This window comes from Gossypium hirsutum, chromosome A13 (genome assembly GCF_007990345.1).
Source record: "Gossypium hirsutum isolate 1008001.06 chromosome A13, Gossypium_hirsutum_v2.1, whole genome shotgun sequence".
Classification (NCBI taxonomy): Eukaryota; Viridiplantae; Streptophyta; class Magnoliopsida; order Malvales; family Malvaceae; genus Gossypium; species Gossypium hirsutum.
Window position 1 is genome coordinate 16,029,225 of NC_053436.1, and position 22,997 is coordinate 16,052,221.

Consider the following 22,997-nt stretch of genomic DNA (forward strand, 5'->3'; position numbering starts at 1 on the left):
GGTCTAACATCTAGGCCGGGTTGGGGAGGTTACAAAAATATTTATACTTAAATAACACTAAGATAGATGGAACTTAGTAAGCAAATGCCTCTAAAATAATAGCAAAATTAATAATAAAACAAGAGTTATATAATATCCAAACAATAACAAAATAGTAGCGATATAATAGTGAAATGATAACAAAACAGTAGCAAAACAACAAATTCTTTTTTGTAAATTTGGGTTGGACCAGGCCTAGGCCGAAGAAAGCTTATCAGTTTAGGCCTAGGCCTAACCCACTTTTATTGTTTGATAAAATACTAAAAGCATTTTTATATTTTAATTCTTGAAATTAAACAAAAATATTTTTCATTCAAGTTGATTAAGCCTAACCAAGGTAAAAGGTTTTTGCCCAAGCCCAAAGCTGAGTTGACCTGGGCTAAAAGATTATTTGTCCAAACATAGGTAAAGTCGATGATATTTGAATGGGATTAGTGTATAGGGTAATCTAAAATCTGGTCTAATCCGCGCAAACCATGATTCGCTAGTGTCAACACCCATTTGTAGCAGTAGTTGAGGTTCTCCTCTGTTTGGCAATTTTTTAAGAAAATAGATAGAAGTATTTATGGGTCGAGTCGGATTAGGTCTAGACTTAATATTAATGTATTTTATTGTTGTTTAAATTAGACCTGAAATATAAGTTTAAAATTTGGTTAAAATTTGTCAATATTTGTAAATGATTAACCCAAACCCGTTTTAGTTTTACTCTTATTTTAAAAAAATAATATATATTTATATTATTTTAAATTTAATATTTAATAATTATATATTTTTATTTATTAAAATTATATATATAATCATAATATTTTTTAATGTTTACATTATTGCAGTACATAACACCATAATACTACTCTAGAATTTTTTATGCATTATAAATTACATTATATAAAATAATTTAAAAAAAGAGGTTGGACCGAGCTCAAGCCTTAAGTATTTAAGGCTGAGCTCAATCTATATTTTAAATTGACTTAAATTTTTTTGTTCGAATTTATTTTTAGGATCTAATATTTTTACCCAAACATTTTAAAATTTTGGATGAACTTTCAGGCTTGAGCGAATAGTCTAACTCATAAATAGATCTAGTTAAAATTAAAATATAAATTTTTTTGGAAGGTTAGCTATAAATTTATCATTTTAAAATGTAAAATTAAAATTAAAATTAAAAATTTTATGGGATTTTATCATTATATAATCTTAAAATTTTGTAATTTTTGAAGTAGGGAAACAGAAATTATCATTTTTGAGAACCCTGGCCTATTCCTACACCACTCGATGCCACCGTATTGATAACAATAACATGTAACTTTTGGAGAAAAAAAATTCTATCCCTATAATTTATACTATTATTTAAGCTTTTGATTGAATTAGTGTCACCTTTAATTTGATCACCGATTTAATTAAAAAAATTACAAAAATGCTCTTCTGTAATTAAAATAAATTATATTATTTGATTATATTTTAATTTTTTTATCTAAAAAATAAATAAAAATATACATTGCATTAGGAATACTTTTAATTTACCATTCAACTAAAGTTTTATTTTGATATTTTTATACATTTTAATTTTATTATACAAATTTTATTACTTCCATTAATTGTATATATATATATTAATAGTGTATTTGATTGAGCTGATGTTATAAGTAAGAAGGATGCAAATTTTGTTATGGGTTTTTTTTTTATATTTTGATGGTAGATTTTTATATATAAAAAATTGGATTAATTATTATAATATACCCTTCAAAATTTTAAATTATGTTTCTAAGGGATGCTTATTATGATTCTAATTTTACTTGCGGAACTTTTTACTTTTCTTATAGCAAATAATAAAAAGACATTTTTTATTTTTATTATATAATTTATTATTTTAAAACTTGAAAAAATGAGGTTAAAATTTTTAATATATATAAATTATTGATTTTTTAATAAAAATATAGACTAGATTTTAGCCACTAATTAAACTGGAATGTTGATTTGGGGTTGAAAGATGTTATAAATTATTAGGAGTTTGGGCTACGAAACCCAAATTCTAAGACAGCTATGGGCTCTCCCCTGCCCCAGGCTTATGGTTCATTCATATTTCTCCACAAGTTTCTATTATAGTGGATTTGATGATAAATGGTTTGTTTTTTTTTTTCGTTTATCTGAATTTAATATAAATATTTTAATTTTTACCAGGATAAAATAAATAATTAGGTTAAATAATAATAAATAATTAGGTTAAATAATGTTTCAACTAAGAGTTTTTTTCTTCCATTTTTGAATATTTATTAGCTAAAAAAATTAATATCTTATCTATTATTATTATTATTATTATTATTATTATAGTGCAGTGTATTTTTTTTATTTCACAAACAGCCTTAAAATGTTAAAACATTTGGTATATTACCAGTGGAGTTTTTGGACTTCATAAGTAGGATTAAAAGATTGACAAATGCCTTATAAGAGTATAGTGAAATATTAAAAAAATATTTTTTTAAAAAGACACATGAAAATTTTTTAATGTTGCTTATAAAATAAAAAAAAGTACACTACTAGTGTCCGGGTAAGACTTGATAATGGATTGGGCTGATGGAAAACTTAAGATTTTTTTATGCTTTGGCCCAATCCAAGCCTGACCTAGATTAAAAATATTAAACTTGAATCTGACTTTCTTGAAATTTTCTTTGGAGGGGTTGAAATTGAATTGTAAATTTTTGAGTTCTCAAAATATAATTTTACCATGTATTGATTTTTTATTCATAATTTTTAAAAAGAACTAAAAATATTTTTTCATTTGAGGGGGCAAAATACAATTTAGCATATTAAGTTATAATTTTACCATTTATGAGCAGATTGAATTATAATTTTTTAGTTTTATTGGTGCTGGTCATTTAGATTCGCCGGACTTCCTAAATTAATATGGATAAAAGAAAAAGATTAAGGACTAAATTGGAAAAAGTTACCAAAATTAAGGACTAAAAGTAACATTATCCCTTGCTATTAGATAGGACACAAAAATTCAATAGTTTGAACTAGGATTAGTTTGGTTAATCCTCCTGCCACCGAGATTATAAATATGCGCCCAATATATAATTGGTGAAAGAAAAAAATATTATGAAATTAAAATAAAATAAAAAAACATTAAAGTCTAAAACCTACCCTCTTTTTGTTACTGCTGTTGTTTTTATTTATTTATTTATTTTTTTCGATTTAAAAAAAGAAAAATATTGTCATTGTATTTTTAGCCCTTTTTAAATTTATTGGAATTAAAAAGTAAATGTTATGTACAATTTTTGGTTATTTTGTTTAATAAATTTTGAAAAGAAATTGGTATAATTAACTATCAATTTTGATTAATGATAATTAAATTGGGGTAACAACGTTTCAACAAGCCAAAGGCCCTTCGAATCTTTTATTGGAGGCAGACAAAGGAAGATCCCAAGAACATGGGAACTGCACTATGGTCTTTGGTCGTATTGCTGCTGTTTTTTTTAAAAAAAAAAAACTTGATCATTCATGTCCTTTGAGCAAGACTTCATTAATCAACCTATCCAAATTCAACAAGGACGGTCCATCCAAACACGCAGCTCTTTCAGCTTTTCTCTTCCATTCCATGACGTTTTCCCTCATCTCCTCCCCTTTCCTTCCTTCCATCAACTCCCTCACCAGCTTCTCCACTTTCTCCCTTTTCACATCGTTGTCGATTTCCATGCCGATACCCCATTCATTACAAGCGAACCAACAATTCGTTTGTTGCTCCGCGAAGAACGGCCAAGAAACCATCGCCACCCCACTCGAAATGCTTTCCACAGTCGAATTCCACCCGCTGTGCGTCAAGAACCCGGCCACCGCGCTATGGTTCAGTACTTCCTCTTGCGGGCACCAGCTTGCCATGAAACACCGGTCTTTAGTTTCCTCGATAAACTCCGGCGGCAAAATGGCGGAATCCCCCCGTACCAAATCGGGTCTAATGATCCACAAAAAGGGTTTTTTACTATTAGCCAAACCCCAAGCGAATTCAACCATTTGATTCGCCGTCATCACCGTGATGCTCCCGAAATTAACGTAAACGACCGATTTGGATTCTTTTAAATCCAGCCATTGAAGACATTGCGGCTCTTCTTTCCACAGGTTGGACCTCATGGAGCTTAAAGGCGACGACGGTGGGATATGGTTGAGGAGCAAGTGAAGGGGTCCAATGGTGTAAAATTTGGGGAAGATGGAGGAGAGAGCTTTGACGACATCATGTTCCAATTCATCGAAGGTGTTTACGATTATGGCGGAAGCTTTGGAAGCTCTGTCGCCCTCCGTCGCAAGGAAATTCAACATTATATCGTCTGGATTGGTTGTTCGAACAAAGCTTGGAAGGTCTCTTATGCGGATGTTTTTCATGCCCGGAATCCAGTCGATGACTGTATCCAAATACCCGTTTGTCATATAGGATTCATCTGCCCAATGAGGAAAAAATTGTTAGGGGTCAAATTAGGATTTCAGTCCTTTTACCATGCTAATATTCGAGATTTACTTTTAAAGATGAATGCTTAAGGATGCATTTTTAGAAAAGTTTTACTTTCTACAATTTTAATTGTTAAAAGTGAGGTTATTTTACCATCTGACCTAAAAAAATAATATTTATAAAAATAACCCTAATTTAAGAATATTCACCCAAATAACCTGAAATGAATAATAAAATTGGGTTATAAAAATTAGATAGCTGGCACCAGTATATTTTCTAAATGGCTGGCACCACTAATTTTTAGGATTTTGGATATTAGATGACTAGTACCATGTATTTTTTTTTGGAGTGTTAGTGGCGGACACTCTTTATCTAATTAAAAAATTATTTTTTTGGGGTTTGTGGTGGTTGCAGACAAACTGCCAAAGTCACTCAACAAAAGGATGGGCATATTCAACATTAGCCCCTTCTTGTTTTCCCATCTTATTTATTTTTTAAATTTAATTACATATTTTATATTTTAAACTAATATTGAACTACTTATCATGTTTTTAATTATTATTGCATCACTCACATTATTATTAAATTTAAAAATTAATTTAAATTTAATATGCACAATTATATTAGATTTTTTTTGATAAAATTAGAACCTACTTTAATAATTTTCATCTTTTATAATAATTCAAATAACCATTGTTAAATTATTATTTCTTTTATTTTAAAAAATAAATTTAATCTATAAACCTTATTTCTAAATATAATTTTAAAATAAAAGAAACAATATTTTTTAATCTAGTAAATATTTAATTGTATTACCAATATGGGCTAACTAATAACAAGATTAAAGAACTAATTAATAACAATATTAAAATAAGAGAATTAAATATGTGAAATTAAAATATAAGGGTTAAATCTCAAATTTATAGCATACAGGGACAAAAGTCAAATTTAACCAAAAGAGTTTGAAAGAAAAACCAGACAGTTTTGTACCTTTCAATGGTGTATAACGCTCATCAATAAGCCGTCGGTAATGGCAATAAGCCAAGAAACCACTAGCACTGGGTGTCCAAAACAACACACTGGGAATCCCTAACTCTTTAGCCGCCTCGAGAGTGAACGACATGCACCCATCGGCGACGATACAAGTGACCGGCGGGACACCGGAAGTAGCTTTTAGCTCAACAAGGAGTCGGCGAAAGGGAGCCAAACAATGCTTGCTAGTGGAGTCACAAAGCGCGGGGATGTCTTGCGTGGCGTCGATGTCCGGCGGAGGAAGGCCGTCGGGGATTGTCCCGAACCGGAAGTCAGGCAAGCCATTGAGGGCGTGGGGGCCCCTGGATTTGAGCAAGCGTTTGTGGTTGTACTCGGTGTTGACAAAAGTGATGTGGAAGCCTTTGAAATGGAGGAGTTTGGCCACTTTGAGCATCGGATTTACGTGACCTTGTGCTGGGTAGGGGATGCATACTGCATGGGGCTTGTTGGGTAATGAAATGGGTGCCATATTTTCTCTCTTTCTTCCTTGGTGTGCCTTACAACAATGGTGGAAACCTAGCTTTAAAGGAAGCACCAAGTATTTAAGCCATATATTTTAGTGCTTGAAATTATTTATAGGGTTAATTCAACTATTTTGTCCTCAAACTATGAGTCAAAATTTAAATTGACCCCAAATTTTAGATCATTAAGTCCAATTGAATATCAGACTAGAGCATCGTTCTAATTAGGTTCAACTGTCATCTTTACCTGACTTGCCAACTTGGATTTGGGTTGGTACATCTTTTAATCATGTATGAATTAATCACATCTTAGATCTAGCCTGATATTTAATGTTAAAATATAATTGGAACATTTAAAGTTTAGAAACCAATCACGATTCTTATAATAATAAAACAAAAGAAAAGAAAAGGAAAAGTCAAAGATTTGAGATCTTAATAAAACATTTAAAATACAGCTAGCTATGTAGTTACTGTGATCAAGTATCATTAAAGCACGAGAAATAGATGATTACATATTGTTATCGAGATTCTCTCACCCTTTTCTTATTAGTTTAAAGGAAGATTTGTTCCATATTTTCTCCAATTTTATATTTTCCAGATCAAGATGAAGGGAAATTAAGCTCTCTATCACTAAATGGACACATGAAGACCACCATTACTTAATATTCAAGAAATCACCAATATTATATATAATTTAATATCATAAAGGTGTGATCTACTCTAATTTATCCGTCTTTCTGTTTTATGAAGATCCAGAAATTGATCTAATTAGATACTATTATTAACCTTATTATGAAATTGTTTACCTGAAAATCTATATTTCAACAAATATATGTAAGGTGTTGTGTTACCTACAATTGTTTATTTAATAACACAATAGTTAATGGAAGTGCTTGATGGAATTAGTTATTATGACTTGACACTGCGAAAAATTATGCAAACAAAAACACAAAGAATATCAAGGTTTCTTTATGCAGTCCTTACGTCTGTAGAGTTTAACTTAGTGAATTATTCCATTATACTTATTCCACAATACAAGTGAATCACACTCTATTACTCCCAATGTATAGAGATCTCAACTTAAAATGCTCACACTGAGAATTTAATTTAAGCAATAAACACTAAAAGTTTACAATTCAATTTGCGCTCTCCCACAAAACAATTCCTCAATGAACAAATTTAGTGTTCTCAATCTTTTCACATACATGACCTAGACAAGCCTCTCAACATATATCAATCTCAACTTGCTAACATACTAATTGAATGAATGCAAATAAACTCATTGAAAATAACTATTACAACATACTCAATAAAAGCATAATCTGATGAATATATGAGCTTCCAAAACCAACATCACAATCTCAATCAATTCTCCATGAGACAAGGGTTGTCTTGATTCACTCGAATTCAATCCAATCCAATATTTAACTGTCACGGATTGGTTTCCATAGATGGACTATAGCATCTTAAAATATCAACAAAATAACTTGTTTAAAGATTTTACTTCATTAAATTGCCAACTCAAATACGAAAAGTAACTTACCCATGTGAGTGGTAGATTGCAACGGATATTGTTGAGTGCCACTCAACTCATTGCAACACACTTTGCCTCAATATAACAAATGTACAAAAATCAATAATTCAACATTTTTTTTAATAACAATTCAATAATTTATATATAAAAAAATTATGTGTTTACTAACAAATTTTTAATTTTTGTTAAGTAGAAGAATCAAATTTTGAAAAATTACATCCAATTGCAAGGCCGGTTAAAAAATTATATTAATGCTTCTTAATACACGATACCTTATTTGGTTTTATTTAGTTTAAAGAGTTTTATATTTTAGGTATTCGAATTCCAAGTTATTATCTTCAAATATTTACTAAGCACAAAACATGATTTAATTAAAATTTAGGTACACTTAAAACTAGAAATCACTTTGCATTAAATTATAGGGTAAACTATTTAGTTGGTCATTCAATTTTTAAGGCGTTTTTATTTTGGTTATTGAAAATGAAATCTTTGTAATTTCGTCATTCAACTTTTAAGGCATTTTCATTTTAGTTACCTAACCGTTAAATCTCTAATGGCGCTAACTGTACATGCTATATCATGTTCTCAATTTTATTTTGGTCACCCAACTTTTAGGTCGCTTTCATTTTGGTCACAGAAAAAAAAATCATATTTTAAGGTATTGATTGGGGTAAAAAGATTAAGGATTAAACTGAAAAAATAGTAGAAACTAAAAAATGTATTGAAAATTTGTCTAATTGTACTTGTTTATCACATTGCCGAAAATTCTAAATTTCTTTTTTTTTAATATTGAAATTTAAATTTCAAAACATAAAAATCAATTAAATTTAATTGTTGAAAAATTTGTATCCCTTGATAATATTAATCGATTTGTTACTATATTATTAAAATTAATTAAATTAATCTCCTTTTAAAATTTAAAATTTTATTTTATGTTTACATATTGTTCTTAATGAAATCAACTCAATAACTCATATTTAATAATTGTCTACAAAACTTAAATTTCTTTTGATTATTTAATTTTGAATCTTCCATACTAAAGCTAAAAGCAAAGAAAAATTAATCTCTCTACTTTAATTTATTATCTCTCTCAATTTGAAAATCTAGGATTTGAATTGATGTCCTTTTATTGATTCCTCCTAAATTGCATTTGTTGACACCATTTTTTGGATGAAAAACAGGGTCGACTTGGGTTTTGACGAAAACGAAAAAAACAGGAGTCGCCACCAATCCCTTTTTAATAGGTGTGATTGGATCACCTCGAAAGTGGTTGTTTTTAATAAACAATTTGATTTTATTAAAACAACAAGTTTGGTCCACGAAATTCAGAAAAATGGGTTCGGGAGCCGGTTACGCACGAGTAAGGATTAGCACCCTCGATACGCCCAAAATTGGTACCTAGTTGATTACTTAATGTCTTAATGTTGAAAATTGAGAACTTTGAAGAATTTCAAAAAATACGATCCTTGTATTAAAACGTTGAAAATTTTCAGGAAAAGAAGCATATTTTGCGTTAATCGAGAAAAAGAATCATATCCAATAAGTTAGGACACAATGTCTCGGACTCCTGAAACGCGATCGAATGCTAAAATTTGCTTATTTAAAAGATATTTAGCTATTTGGTTGAACGAGAAAAATCGACACCCAGCACCTTAGGGCATGTTTTCTCGAATTTCCAAACGTAAAACATTGCCTTATTTTAAAAAATTTTTAGAAAAAATTCTCATATCAGGAAAACAGCGTGTCATATCCAATGCGTTAGGACACAACATATTGAATTCTCGATAATGTGCTTTTTATTATTTTTAAAAGAGTAATCTCGATTATTTAGATTCGACGAAGAAAATCGAAACCCAATACGTTAGGACTCGATTCTTTCGAAGATTCAAAATACCGAATATTCCTTATATTTTTAAATTTTCTCTTTTTAAAATCTAAAAAAAAAATAGGTGTAATGGAATGATGATGGTATAAGCAAAATAATACTAGCAACAATAAAAAAGACACATAAAAAAAAATTATACATGAAATAATGAGTAAATAAAAGAACTAAAGCATTTCATAATGATAAGCAAATAAATAAATATCAAATAAAACCATCGATAACAACACGAATTAAAAAAATGAAATATTTATGTACGTGCATTTATATTTAAATTATAAATTATAAATTATATGAATGTATATGCATATAAAAAAACAAATATGCATATCTATGTATATATATAAAAATTATAAAGCATAAAAAACATAAGTATGTATATATATAGATATAAATTAAAAATATATACATATGCGTACATATATATGAACTGTAAAGTTTATATATATCATATAAGTATTTATCTATATAAAATAAAAAAGAGGTTATGTACGTATATATATTATAAATATGAATGTATGCGCAATTGCGCACATATATATATATATATATAGATGTAAAAATAAAGCTAAAAATATATATATATATATATTACTAATTAATGTATTGAATATAATAGTAACAAATAGGTAAAAGGAAAATAATAATGATAATAATAATAATAATAATAAAGTTAACAAAAATTGACTAAATAATAAAATATGCTAAAAAAGGGCCTTAAATCGAAATGAAATAAAACATATAGGGCCAATTCGAAATAAAGGAAAACGAAAAGGATCCAATTGCGACGCGCGTAAAAAAGGGAAGGACCGAAACAGAAAATAAACCCAAAATCCCAAAACGCAGCACCTCAATGGACTAAAATAAAACAAAAGTAAAATGTTAGGGCTAAATCAAAATAAAACAAAACAACAAAATAGGACCAAATTGAAACACGCCGCGAATCAGAGGGACTGCGCACATAAATTGCCCAAAAAACTAAAACAAACGGATCCTTCGGGTCAGGTCGGGTCGACGCGCGGATCCCCCTTTGCTAAAACGGCGCCGTTTTGTGTTTAATATAAATATAAAAAAAGGCTAAAAATAAAAATGTTTCATCATTTTGTTGAAAAACAGAGAGAAAGCTCTCTCTTTTTTCATTTTCTCAGGCTCCGATTCCGGAGATGGCCCGGCCAAGGCTTCCGGCGAGTCTCCGCCGTAGAGCCACCGTGTGTGGCGGTCGGAGGTCCAAAATCGGACCTTTTCGGTCCCTTTTTGAAGCCTAGCGTCCCTAGGGTACGGATCTAGGGCCAAATCCCCGAAAAAGGAGCCGGAGACCCGAAGATCGAGGGGAAACCGCTCGTCTTCCTTCCTCCGGTGCGGCGCAGGTAAGGTTTTTTGGTTTTTCGTTTGTTATTTAGTGTAGAAGATAAAAAATAAACAATAAAAATAAAAAGAGAAGAGATTCGGACACCAAAAGGGTCACCTTTTTTATTTCTTTGTTTTTTTCTTTTCAAAAGGGCTCCGAACCCCTTACAACTGATTTTGCTTGGCTTTTTATAGCCATTTTACATGAGTTCTTTATCTATTTTTGTCTCTGCTTTGCGTGTTTGGTTTCATCTTGCAGGGAGTCAGAGGAGTTGGTGGAGGGGACGTGCGGCGCTGCAGTGGCAGAGGGCAGGTGGCTGAGGTGATTGACGGCGGCGGTAGATGGGAGTGGGGCACTAGGGTTTCAGTCTCTGAAACCCTAGTCTGATGTGGGCTTGTCCATTGGGTTATTTTGGGTTTGTTTGCCTGGGCCGGGCGAAATTGGGTTGCTACAGCTGCCCCTCTTTGCTCGTTGTCGTGTAACGAGAATAGAGCAAAGACCAAGAAAGGCCAATTTTGCCCGGGCTCGCCTGTTTTGGACTTGTCGTGGTGCTTTTCTTCTAGTAGCTTCACTCCAGTCCACTGTGTCTTGTTGCTTCAATCCATTCCACTGCATTTCAAGAAGAGATATGACCTGTGGCTTCAATCCATTCTGTTATAACTTCAGGGGGTAAGGTCCATCATTTTGACCCGCTCCACTGCAACTTCAGGGAGATCGGACTCATATCTTCAACTTGCCCCACTTCACTTCAAGGGGATAAGATTCGTGACTTCAACCTGCTTTACTGCAACTTCAGAGAGACAAGGTTTGTGACTTCGCTTCCATCTATTCTACTACAACTTTAGGGGAATAAGATTAGACATGATAAGAATCACTATCTTCTGTCTGCTCCGCTACAACTTTAAGGAGACACGCCTTATTGTTTTCAGTCTGTTCCACTGCATCTTCAGGGAAATAAGACCTGATGCGATCTACTCTGCTGTAACCTCAGAGAGATAAGATCCTTTATTTTAATCCGCTCCACTGTAACTTCAGGGAGATTGGATAGTGTTTTCGATCTGCTCCGCTGTAATCTCAGGGAGATAAGATCTTTTATTTTAATCCGCTCCACTGTAACTTCAGGGAGATAGGATAGTGTTTTCGATCTGCTCCGCTGTAATCTCAGGGAGATAAGATCTCTGGCTTCAATCTGCTCCACTGTAACCTCAGGGAGATAAGATCCGAAATTCTTTGGTCTATTCCACTGTAATCTTAGGGAGATAAGACCTGATGTGATCTTCTCTACTGTAACTTCAGAGAGATAAGATCCTTTAATCCGCTCCATTGTAATCTCAAGGAGATAGGATTACTATCTTTGATCTGCTCCGCTGTAATCTCAGGGAGATAAGATCTGAAATTCTTTGGTCTGTTCCACTGTAATCTCAGGGAGATAAGACCTGATGTGATCTTCTCTACTGTAACTTCAGAGAGATAAGATCCTTTAATCCGCTCCATTGTAATCTCAAGGAGATAGGATTACTATCCTTGATCTGCTCCGCTGTAATCTCAGGGAGATAAGATCTGCTTCTTTAACCAGCTCCACTGTAACCAATGAAGGCAAAGCTTGTTTTCGATCTGCTTCGCTGTTAACGCAGGAAGGCAAGATCTGCTGTCTTCACTGATCTGTTCTCTAGGGAACGTGACCTGTATAATGAACCTAATTATGCCTAATGATTAGGATGACATGATCAAAATGAATCAAATACTCCCAACTAGATGTGAAGGAATAACATTCAAAATGTCATGAAAATGATTCCTTAATGCTTAGTTTATCATCACACAAAAGCTTATTAAGGCTTTATTCACTGACGTGCTGCACCGCCTTCTTGCTCGGCTAGCATATCCAAAGAAACACTTAATCTGATTGCCCCCCACTGTGCACGTCAAAGTTTAATCCACTAGGACATAAAATTTGTACCATCAATCTCCCATTGTAACCCAATGGTAGAAAGGTATGGCTTTTCTCAATCTTCTCCTATCGCAATTCAATGATATTGAATGTGAAACTCTTTGGTCATTTACCTCATTCCCAAGGTGTCATACCAAATGCTCATGCACAATTGCAAAATTTTCTTCTCCCAGAAGACCTTTTCCTTTTGCCTGGTAAACATCGCTTGTTGGCTCATTGAAGCTTTGCCACCAACACGACATCTTGTCATTTTGCTCAATCAATATTTGGACAACAAAATCTGAAAAGATAGCCTTTAACTTAAACTATTCCCTCTTAGATATTTCACCCTTTAAACTTGGTGCGTTCGAAACGATAGTCCTGTTTCAGGTTCCTATATTATTTAGAAACTTCTAGAGTAATATGCAAAACTTTCATTGTGAAAGTATCATCATTCCAATGCAACATACTTGCAAAAAAGAATATAACAATGGATGAAATAGAATTGATTTGAGAGCAAGCTCGAAATGAATGAATTATCAAGGGTAATAAAAGAGGAATTGATTGGAACACGTATCTTGAAAAAGAATGAAGTATTCCAAGAACAACAACAAATTCAATATATAAATAGTATGAAGGTTAGGTGCCCCAGATATCGCAGCTTGAACTTCTCTGTACAAACTTTCTGAAGACTTTCCTGAGTTTGACATGTGTTTAGGAGATCTACAGGACTTTGTCGATGCCCCAAGGTGTCGCCCTACTCTTTCAGGTATAGCAGGATCACCACATGCCCCAATCTGATCACTTCATGCCCCATTCTGATCAATATTTAAGCCGCCCCTTTCGGGTTTTCAACTCAAATCCCCTTTGGCCTAAGGTGCCCTTTGCGGGTTTTCCCCTTAGCCTCTCCATTTTTACTTTTTCATTTTTCATTTTTTTCATCTTCTTCTTCTTCTCTTTTTTTTTGAATCAAAGTGCCCTTTTGCAGGTTTTCACCTTGGTCCTTCCTTCTTCTTTAAACGAAGTGCTTCTAGACTGGATCCGAGTTTATAGGATTAACAATCTCACTCAGGATCAGTGCTCTTCTAAAAATGGTCTTCTTTACAACATAAGGACTTTCCTAGTTTGGCATTCATTTCCCTTTAGAATCCTTTCGTTAAGGAAGAATCTTTTTCAACATCCAGCCCTCTTGTGGAATTCTCTGAGACGAGCATGTTTATTATGGGCTCATATTATTTATTTATGGTACATCTGACCCTGATGAATAGCTTTTAACCCTTTTCCTAGGGCCAACTGATCACATTGCGATTGGATCCCTTCAACAAGCAATGAGGGGATTTTAATAGGTAGAACTACCTCAATCCTGTAAACCAAAAAGAGAAGTGTTGCCCCAGTACCGATGTTCGACAAACAATGAGGGTAAATGGTAATTTCTCACGTCAATCCTCGTAAGTCTCAGTCATTTTCCTTCAATTTTTGATGTTCAACTCTAGGAACTTCAGTGACGAATCGTGGTGTCCACTTCTGAGCTAATTTGAGACTTCAGCTATCGTGCTATTGTTTAACCCAAATGCATTCTCCAATACTCTCTTCTCTGAAATTCTGTATTGGTATACGATGACTTTAGCTCATGAAGTAGCCTCTCAAAATGAAACAATGCCCATTAGAAGTCTTCGATAATGGTGATGTCCATGCCCCATTGTGCTCAAAATTTGAGTCGTCCTTTTTCAGGTTTTCAACTCAGATCCACCTTTGGTCAAAGCGCCCTTTGCGGGTTTTCGCCTTGGCCTCTCCTTTTTCTCTTTTTTCCTATTTTGACTTTGATTTTTTTGATTTTTTGATTTTTTGAATTCATGAGATTAGGCAAGTTCTGGTCATGCTTTTCGACCAGAATCAATGTTATTCTAAAGTCTTCCACATAAGATCTTCCACTTTCATCTTGTATGTGAGAAACCTTCTTTGGTACCAGATTTCTTTCATAGAGCCCTTTTGGGACGCAACTACACAGAAAAATTTGGATCTTCCTCTTTAATCAGGATAAAATCCAACAACATCTTGAAGGGATGGAAACTCAACTTCAAATGGGTAAAGCTATGCTGACTCAACGAGAGAGGCATTGCCCCGGCAAAGAATTGCATCGTTCGCACTGTAAATTTCTGACATCGTGCTGTTGTGCAGGTTTTATTATAAGAATCGAGGCATACCCTGGTATGATCATACAAAGACATCTTTGAATTTTTCGTCTCTGTAGGCAGGTCAATTCTAGTCTTCATCAAGCTCACAATTTCTAATGATTCACTGAGAGGTAGGATCTGTTTATCTTTTTGTTCTACCATCCTCAACAAGTTTGGAGATAAGCTACGATCTGTGTCATCTTCAAAGTCGTGAGATCCCTCTAAACACATGTCTCGCTCAAAAGGAGATTCTAAGTCTGTAGCAGTGTCATTCATGTCGTTGATATCCAGGGACCTATTGTAGGTATGAATTTAAGAATAATTATCTGCACAGTATGATTATGAATGAATGAAAGAATGATTTGGATGGAAGAATAAAAGAATAATCAATGAAAAAATATTAGTTCAAAAGATCGCAAAGATGCATTCCATTAAAATAATGACGTTCAGACATAAGCCTTTTCACAAAAGACTTCTTGTTGCTCTAGGCTGAAAGCAACAAGTGTGTTTTGAATATTACTCTGAGTAAGCTCTAAATACTACAAAGGTTTCTTTAGAACACTCCCAGGTTTATAAGGGCGAACATCTAATAAGATCCCTTCTTCAGTTGCTTGTGCATTGCATTCACTCCACTCGTCAATTATGATTGGGTAATGGATTTTCCGCAGTGGAGGAATCATCAAATTTAACGATGCCCATACTGATAAGCCTTTCAACCAGTTTCTTAAAGGCAATGCAGTTTTCTATGGAATGCCCCGTATTTCTCGCATGATACTCGCATTGTGCATTCGCATCGTGCCATTTGGGGTACGGAGGCTGTGGAGGTTTCGTGTAGAGAGGGGCGACAATACGTGCATTGAATAAGCTTTGATACAACTCCTTATATGACATCAGAATTGGCGTGAATTGAAGGTTCTCAGTGCCTTGCTTCACATACGATTCTTGTCTAGATGAACCTTGCTGACTAGTAATCACCTTTCTTGGCTGTGTAATCGATTTGTTGTAGGTGTTCACATTGCTCACCTCATTTTCCTTCTTCTTTAAGTCTGACCTCCTATTATTTTCTCCAGCATCAATCTTTCCACTTCTCACGGCACTTTCAATCATTTCACCGCTCATGACTATGTCTGAAAAACTCTTCGAAGCACTTCCTAACATGTGGGTGATGAACGGGGCCTTCAATGTGTTGATGAAGAGCATCGTCATTTCTTTCTCTAGGAGTGGCGGCTGAACTTGGATAGCGACCTCCCTCCACCTTTGTGCGTATTGCCTAAAACTTTCATTAGGCTTTTTCTCCATATTTTGAAGGGTAATTCTGTCAAGGACCATATCAGCTACATGACTGTATTGTTTCATAAAGGCTTGTGCTAAATCCCTCCATGAACTAATCTGGATACGCGTCAATTGATTGTACCACTTAGACGCTGCCCCTGTGAGGCTATCTTGAAAGCAGTGTATGAGCAGTTGGTCGTTGTTGACGTATCCGGCCATACGCCTACAGAACATAGTAATATGAGCTTCTGGGCAGCTGGTCCCATTATATTTCTCGAATTCCGGCATCTTAAATTTGTAAGGAAGCACCAAATCCGGAACTAAACTCAGATCTTTCGCATCTATTCCACGATAGCCGTCGATACTTTCTATCGCCCTAAACTTCTCTTCAATCCATTTCCATTTCTCCTCAAACTGCTTTGGTAACTCCTCCTTCATCTTGTCTTTCTCCGCTACTTCATCGAAGTCCGGGACAACCAGATTATCGTCAGGACTAGAACCAGATCTGCCCTGAAGGTTCTTCGGTATTGAAGCGTCACCTTGAAAGTGCTGAGGCCTAATCGAAACAGAAGATCTTCGTGGATGTGGTTCAATATGAATTTGCGCTTGCGGAGGCGTGTATCCTGGAGAAAAAAGTGGCTCATCATTGTTTCCTTCTTCATCGCAAACCACAAGATTTTTCCCTTTATCCACTCCCTTGGTTATTAATTGCATCAATTTAGTCATTAGTTCATCCTGAGACTCCTTCATCTTTTGTGCCATGTCTTTCTGGATCTTTTCCATATGTTCTTTCATTTGCACCTGTAACTGGTCTTGCATCTCTTTTTGCGTTTGCTCCAGTTTCTCTAATCTTTGATCCATTTCTTTGGCTTTGCGACGAGTACCGTAAGGATGTTTGGTTGATTGGTTTTCCAGATTAGCTGAAATAATTTTACATAATTAGGGTCACTTCGTGAAAATCTAATGCATATGATGCAATGTAATGCAGATGCATGAAATGAATGCCTAAAGAGACGTTGATTCTGATTCAATTACATTTAGGAAACTTTTCTAGAAAGCAAATTCCCTTACATAAAACGGATACATGTACGACCTTACCCTCATATTCCAAGAAACAACATCGATTTTTTCTTCATCCGCATGTTTGAGGTAATCTCACCAATAGATGCCATTGCTAGCTCATTTTCTTGATCTTGGTCGCGATCCATCATCTGCCCATCTTCATAAGGCTCGTCAGCTTGTTGAAGGCTTTTGGACAATCGTCTCGAATCCCCAGGCCACCAAGCAAGGTCACGAACTCTTCCATCGCCATTCTTGTATTTCTCAGAATATGTTTGGGAAGTCGTATTGTTTTCCACTTTATCAAGGAATTCGTATTCCATGACAAGCTTTCTAATTTAGTAATTGGATTTGAATCCATATCTCTTTCCTAAGATGCAAATGCAATGTAATGCAATCATAATCAAAACACAACAAGAAGGGTTAGTACAAAACATAAGCAAGCACAGAAAACAAAAAGTACCTAATCGGGTAGATACTAGGGGTTTGGAGTGGCTCTACCTAGGTTAAGTTCCTAAGTCTACTATATGAGGGTTGGTTCTAAAGTAAGGGTACCCGAACCAGCAGATTCCTCGATCCTCACCCATTATAGGCTCATACGGACTGAGTTCAGTTCAGGGGAATACATTTCCCTATGGCCATGCGGAGATGAAAATCTCACGAAGACATAGGTACGGATGTATCCCGAAAGCGATTCACTATCCCATGCGGAGGTGAAAACCTCACGAAGGCGTAGCTTCTCACTCCCACTTAAAAGGGTATGACCAACGGTCATGCAATGCAATGTGCAAAAATAAATCTGAACTTAAACACAGCAATTATGAATCACAATGACGAAGATCATAATAAAGATAAATAAAAATACAATGAAAGGATCGTATATTTAAACTAAGTTTTTGATTTTTGACAAAAAGACAAAAAGTAATCAACTCATGGCTTGACTCTCGTGTTTGTTCCCCAGTGGAGTCGCCAAGCTGTTGACACCATTTTTTGGATGAAAAACGGGGTCGACTTGGGTTTTGACGAAAACGAAAAAAACAGGAGTCGCCACCAATCCCTTTTTAATAGGTGTGATTGGATCACCTCGAAAGTGGTTGTTTTTAATAAACAATTTGATTTTATTAAAACAACAAGTTTGGTCCACGAAATTCAGAAAAATGGGTTCGGGAGTCGGTTACGCACGAGGAAGGATTAGCACCCTCGATACGCCCAAAATTGGTACCTAGTTGATTACTTAATGTCTTAATGTTGAAAATTGAGAACTTTGAAGAATTTCAAAAAATACGATCCTTGTATTAAAACGTTGAAAATTTTCAGGAAAAGAAGCATATTTTGCGTTAATCGAGAAAAAGAATCATATCCAATAAGTTAGGACACAATGTCTCGGACTCCCGAAACGCGATCGAATGCTAAAATTTGCTTATTTAAAAGATATTTAGCTATTTGGTTGAACGAGAAAAATCGACACCCAGCACCTTAGGGCATGTTTTCTCGAATTTCCAAACGTAAAACATTGCCTTATTTTAAAAAATTTTTAGAAAAAATTCTCATATCAGGAAAACAGCGTGTCATATCCAATGCGTTAGGACACAACATATTGAATTCTCGATAATGTGCTTTTTATTATTTTTAAAAGAGTAATCTCGATTATTTAGATTCGACGAAGAAAATCGAAACCCAATACGTTAGGACTCGATTCTTTCGAAGATTCAAAATACCGAATATTCTTTATATTTTTAAATTTTCTCTCTTTGAAATCTAAAAAAAAATAGGTGTAATGGAATGATGATGGTATAAGCAAAATAATACTAGCAACAATAAAAAAGACACATAAAAAAAAAATTATACATGAAATAATGAGTAAATAAAAGAACTAAAGCATTTCATAATGATAAGCAAATAAATAAATATCAAATAAAACCATCGATAACAACACGAATTAAAAAAATGAAATATTTATGTACGTGCATTTATATTTAAATTATAAATTATAAATTATATGAATGTATATGCATATAAAAAAACAAATATGCATATCTATGTATATATATAAAAATTATAAAGCATAAAAAACATAAGTATGTATATATATAGATATAAATTAAAAATATATACATATGCGTACATATATATGAACTGTAAAGTTTATATATATCATATAAGTATTTATCTATATAAAATAAAAAAGAGGTTATGTACGTATATATATTATAAATATGAATGTATGCGCAATTGCGCACATATATATATATATAGATGTAAAAATAAAGCTAAAAATATATATATTACTAATTAATGTATTGAATATAATAGTAACAAATAGGTAAAAGGAAAATAATAATGATAATAATAATAATAATAAAGTTAACAAAAATTGACTAAATAATAAAATATGCTAAAAAAGGGCTTTAAATCGAAATGAAATAAAACATATAGGGCCAATTCGAAATAAAGGAAAACGAAAAGGATCCAATTGCGACGCGCGTAAAAAAGGGAAGGACCGAAACAGAAAATAAACCCAAAATCCCAAAACGCAGCACCTCAATGGACTAAAATAAAACAAAAGTAAAATGTTAGGGCTAAATCAAAATAAAACAAAACAACAAAATAGGACCAAATTGAAACACGCCGCGAATCAGAGGGACTGCGCACATAAATTGCCCAAAAAACTAAAACACGCGGATCCTTCGGGTCGGGTCGGGTCGACGCGCGGATCCCCCTTTGCTAAAACGGCGCCGTTTTGTGTTTAATATAAATATAAAAAAAGGCTAAAAATAAAACTGTTTCATCATTTTGTTGAAAAACAGAGAGAAAGCTCTCTCTTTTTTCATTTTCTCAGGCTCCGATTCCGGAGATGGCCCGGCCAAGGCTTCCGGCGAGTCTCCGCCGTAGAGCCACCGTGTGTGGCGGCCGGAGGTCCAAAATCGGACCTTTTCGGTCCCTTTTTGAAGCCTAGCGTCCCTAGGGTACGGATCTAGGGCCAAATCCCCGAAAAAGGAGCCGGAGACCCGAAGATCGAGGGGAAACCGCTCGTCTTCCTTCCTCCGGTGCGGCGCAGGTAAGGTTTTTTGGTTTTTCGTTTGTTATTTAGTGTAGAAGATAAAAAATAAACAATAAAAATAAAAAGAGAAGAGATTCGGACACCAAAAGGGTCACCTTTTTTATTTCTTTGTTTTTTTCTTTTCAAAAGGGCTCCGAACCCCTTACAACTGATTTTGCTTGGCTTTTTATAGCCATTTTACATGAGTTCTTTATCTATTTTTGTCTCTGCTTTGCGTGTTTGGTTTCATCTTGCAGGGAGTCAGAGGAGTTGGTGGAGGGGACGTGCGGCGCGGCAGTGGCAGAGGGCAGGTGGCTAAGGTGATTGACGGCGGCGGTAGATGGGAGTGGGGCACTAGGGTTTCAGTCTCTGAAACCCTAGTCTGATGTGGGCTTGTCCATTGGGTTATTTTGGGTTTGTTTGCCTGGGCCGGGCGAAATTGGGTTGCTACAGCATTGATTTATCCTAAAGATTTCATTTTAATTGGAATTTGGTTATTCACTATATACGAGGATCCCCGCTAAACATCCATGGCTAAATGGTTAAAGCGCCCAACTCATAATTAGCGTCTTTGTATTTTATGAATATCGAGAAATTGATCCAATTAGATAACAATGTTAACCTTGTTATGAAATTGTTGACCTGAAAATCTATATTTCAACAAATATATGTAAGGTGTTGCTACCTATAATTGCTTACTGAATAATACAATAGTTAATGGAAGTGCTTGATGGAATTGGTCATTACGGTTTGGCACTGTGAAAAACTGTGCAAACAACAACACAAAGAATACAATAAGCGAATCGCACTCTACTACTCCCCAAGTATGGAATATCAGTTTTGTATCTAAAAACTAGAAGACTCACCTGTAAATCCCCTGAGAATTAAGTAGTAAACACTAACACTATGTTTGCTTGGATGGAATTGTGATTTTATTCAGAGACTATTTCGAGTAAGGTAGCTATTCCATTGTTTGGTTTACAAAATACTAATCTTTATTCCAACAGTATTCCTTAAAAACGCTGAATGGTCATTCAGCACTTAACCTATGGAATGACTATTCAACAAATACAAAGAATAGCTTAAAATTTTTTTTCTTCCCAGTGTACCCATAAAAAAAATCACAAATTTACAAGCTTATATTTGACAAAAACCAGGGGATGTTATTCTTTCACCATTTTCTTCCAAACTTTCACTTTTCATCTTTTTATCGAGTTGAGGGGAAATAAAGCTCAAAACGCTTGAAGTCGTCTCTAGATAAGCATCAATTGTCATAGGGGAGGATTCAAGCATCTTGGAAACTGAACAGTATGGATCTTTGATACTTAAGTTTGATTTGAGTTTTTGAGTTTTTTTTTCTTAAACTGTTTAAGAACTTGAAAACTAAAAAATATGAGTCTTTGATTCTTTTCTCTGTTAATCCCCACTTACCTGAATCTCTTTCTGTTAATCATTTGTTTTTTTTATTTAGCTTTTTTTATTTTTAGGTTTGTTTTTTGTTTTCAATAATTGACAGCGGTTTGAAAGCAATCTTAGATTAAAGGATTTTCTTCAAAAGGCAGATGTTTTCAAAATTGAGATCTAAGGTTTTTTTTTAATTTTTCTATTTTTGTAGATAAAATCAACTTAAGGACAAAAGCTTGATTTTTTAGGGAATCAACTTAAGGACAAAAGCTTGATTTTTTAGGGTTATCTTGGATTTAAAGGGGTTGTCTATTTTAAACAAAAACCTCCTTAATCCTTCACTACAGCAAAACAGGTTTTTAACGGCGTTTCTACAAAAACCCACTAAAAAATGAGCATTAGCGGCGTTTTTAGAAAAAAACGCCGTTATAGGTTGACTGTTAGCGGTGCTTTAAAGAAAACGCCGCAAAACAATAAACACAACGTCGTCGTTTTTTGTTGAGGTTTAGTGGCTTTAGCGGCGCTTCTTAAAAACGCCGCAAAAAAACTAAACACAACAGCGTCGTTTTTTTAGCTTTAGTTGCTTTAGCGGCGCCTTCTTGCAAAATGCCGCTATAGATCGATCTTTTGCAGCGTTTTTTTGAAAAACGCCTTTATAAGTCAGCATTAGCGCCTTTTTTAAGAAGCGCTGCTAAAAGTATAATCTATTTTTAATTGAATATTTAAATTCTTAAAAAAAATAATGACACGTAGAATAATTTTAAAAGTAAAAACATAGGAAATTATTTATTAAAATACTATTATTTAAAATAATTTTAAAGTTTATTGGTATATGACTAATTGTTTTTTATTTATATATTAAATATTTTCTTATATAATTTTAAAAGAGATAATATTAATTTTAAAATATTGAATTAATTATCATTATAGTTTAGTGTTTATGATTTGGGGTATATGGTTTAGTGTTTAAGGTTTAAGAGTTACTATTTTAAGGGTTATGAATTATGTAGTTTAGGGTACTTTAGGGTTTAATAGATGGAGTTTAAGATTTAGGGGGTATGGGTTAAGAATTAGGGGTTAAGGGATAAGGATTAGGGGTTAATGGTTAAGGGTTAAGGGTTAAGGGTTAAGAGTTTACAGTTTAAGGGTTAGAGTTTAAGGTATATGTATTGTGATTTAGGGTTTTGAGTTTAGGTTTAAGGTTTAAAGACCAATTAGGGGTTAGAGGTTTAGGGTTTTGATTAATTATCATTTTTTAATTTATATATTAAACGATTTCTTATATAATTGTAAAAGAGATAATATTAATCTTAATATATTAAAATTATGTATGATTATAGTTTAGATTATTTCAGAGATAATAGATAAACTTTATATATATTAAATG

General features: G+C 33.7%; 1 protein-coding gene across 1 annotated transcript; it reads right to left on the reverse strand.

Moving 5' to 3' along the window:
* Positions 1-3,354: 3,354 nt before the first annotated feature.
* Positions 3,355-6,190, reverse strand: LOC121212404 (7-deoxyloganetin glucosyltransferase). Its single transcript, XM_041084991.1, has 2 exons — positions 5,468-6,190; positions 3,355-4,469 (listed from the first exon to the last, which is right to left on the reverse strand). Exons 1-2 carry the CDS (start codon positions 5,976-5,978, stop codon positions 3,532-3,534), a joined length of 1,449 nt encoding a protein of 482 aa, XP_040940925.1. The 5' UTR covers positions 5,979-6,190; the 3' UTR covers positions 3,355-3,531.
* Positions 6,191-22,997: the final 16,807 nt, after the last annotated feature.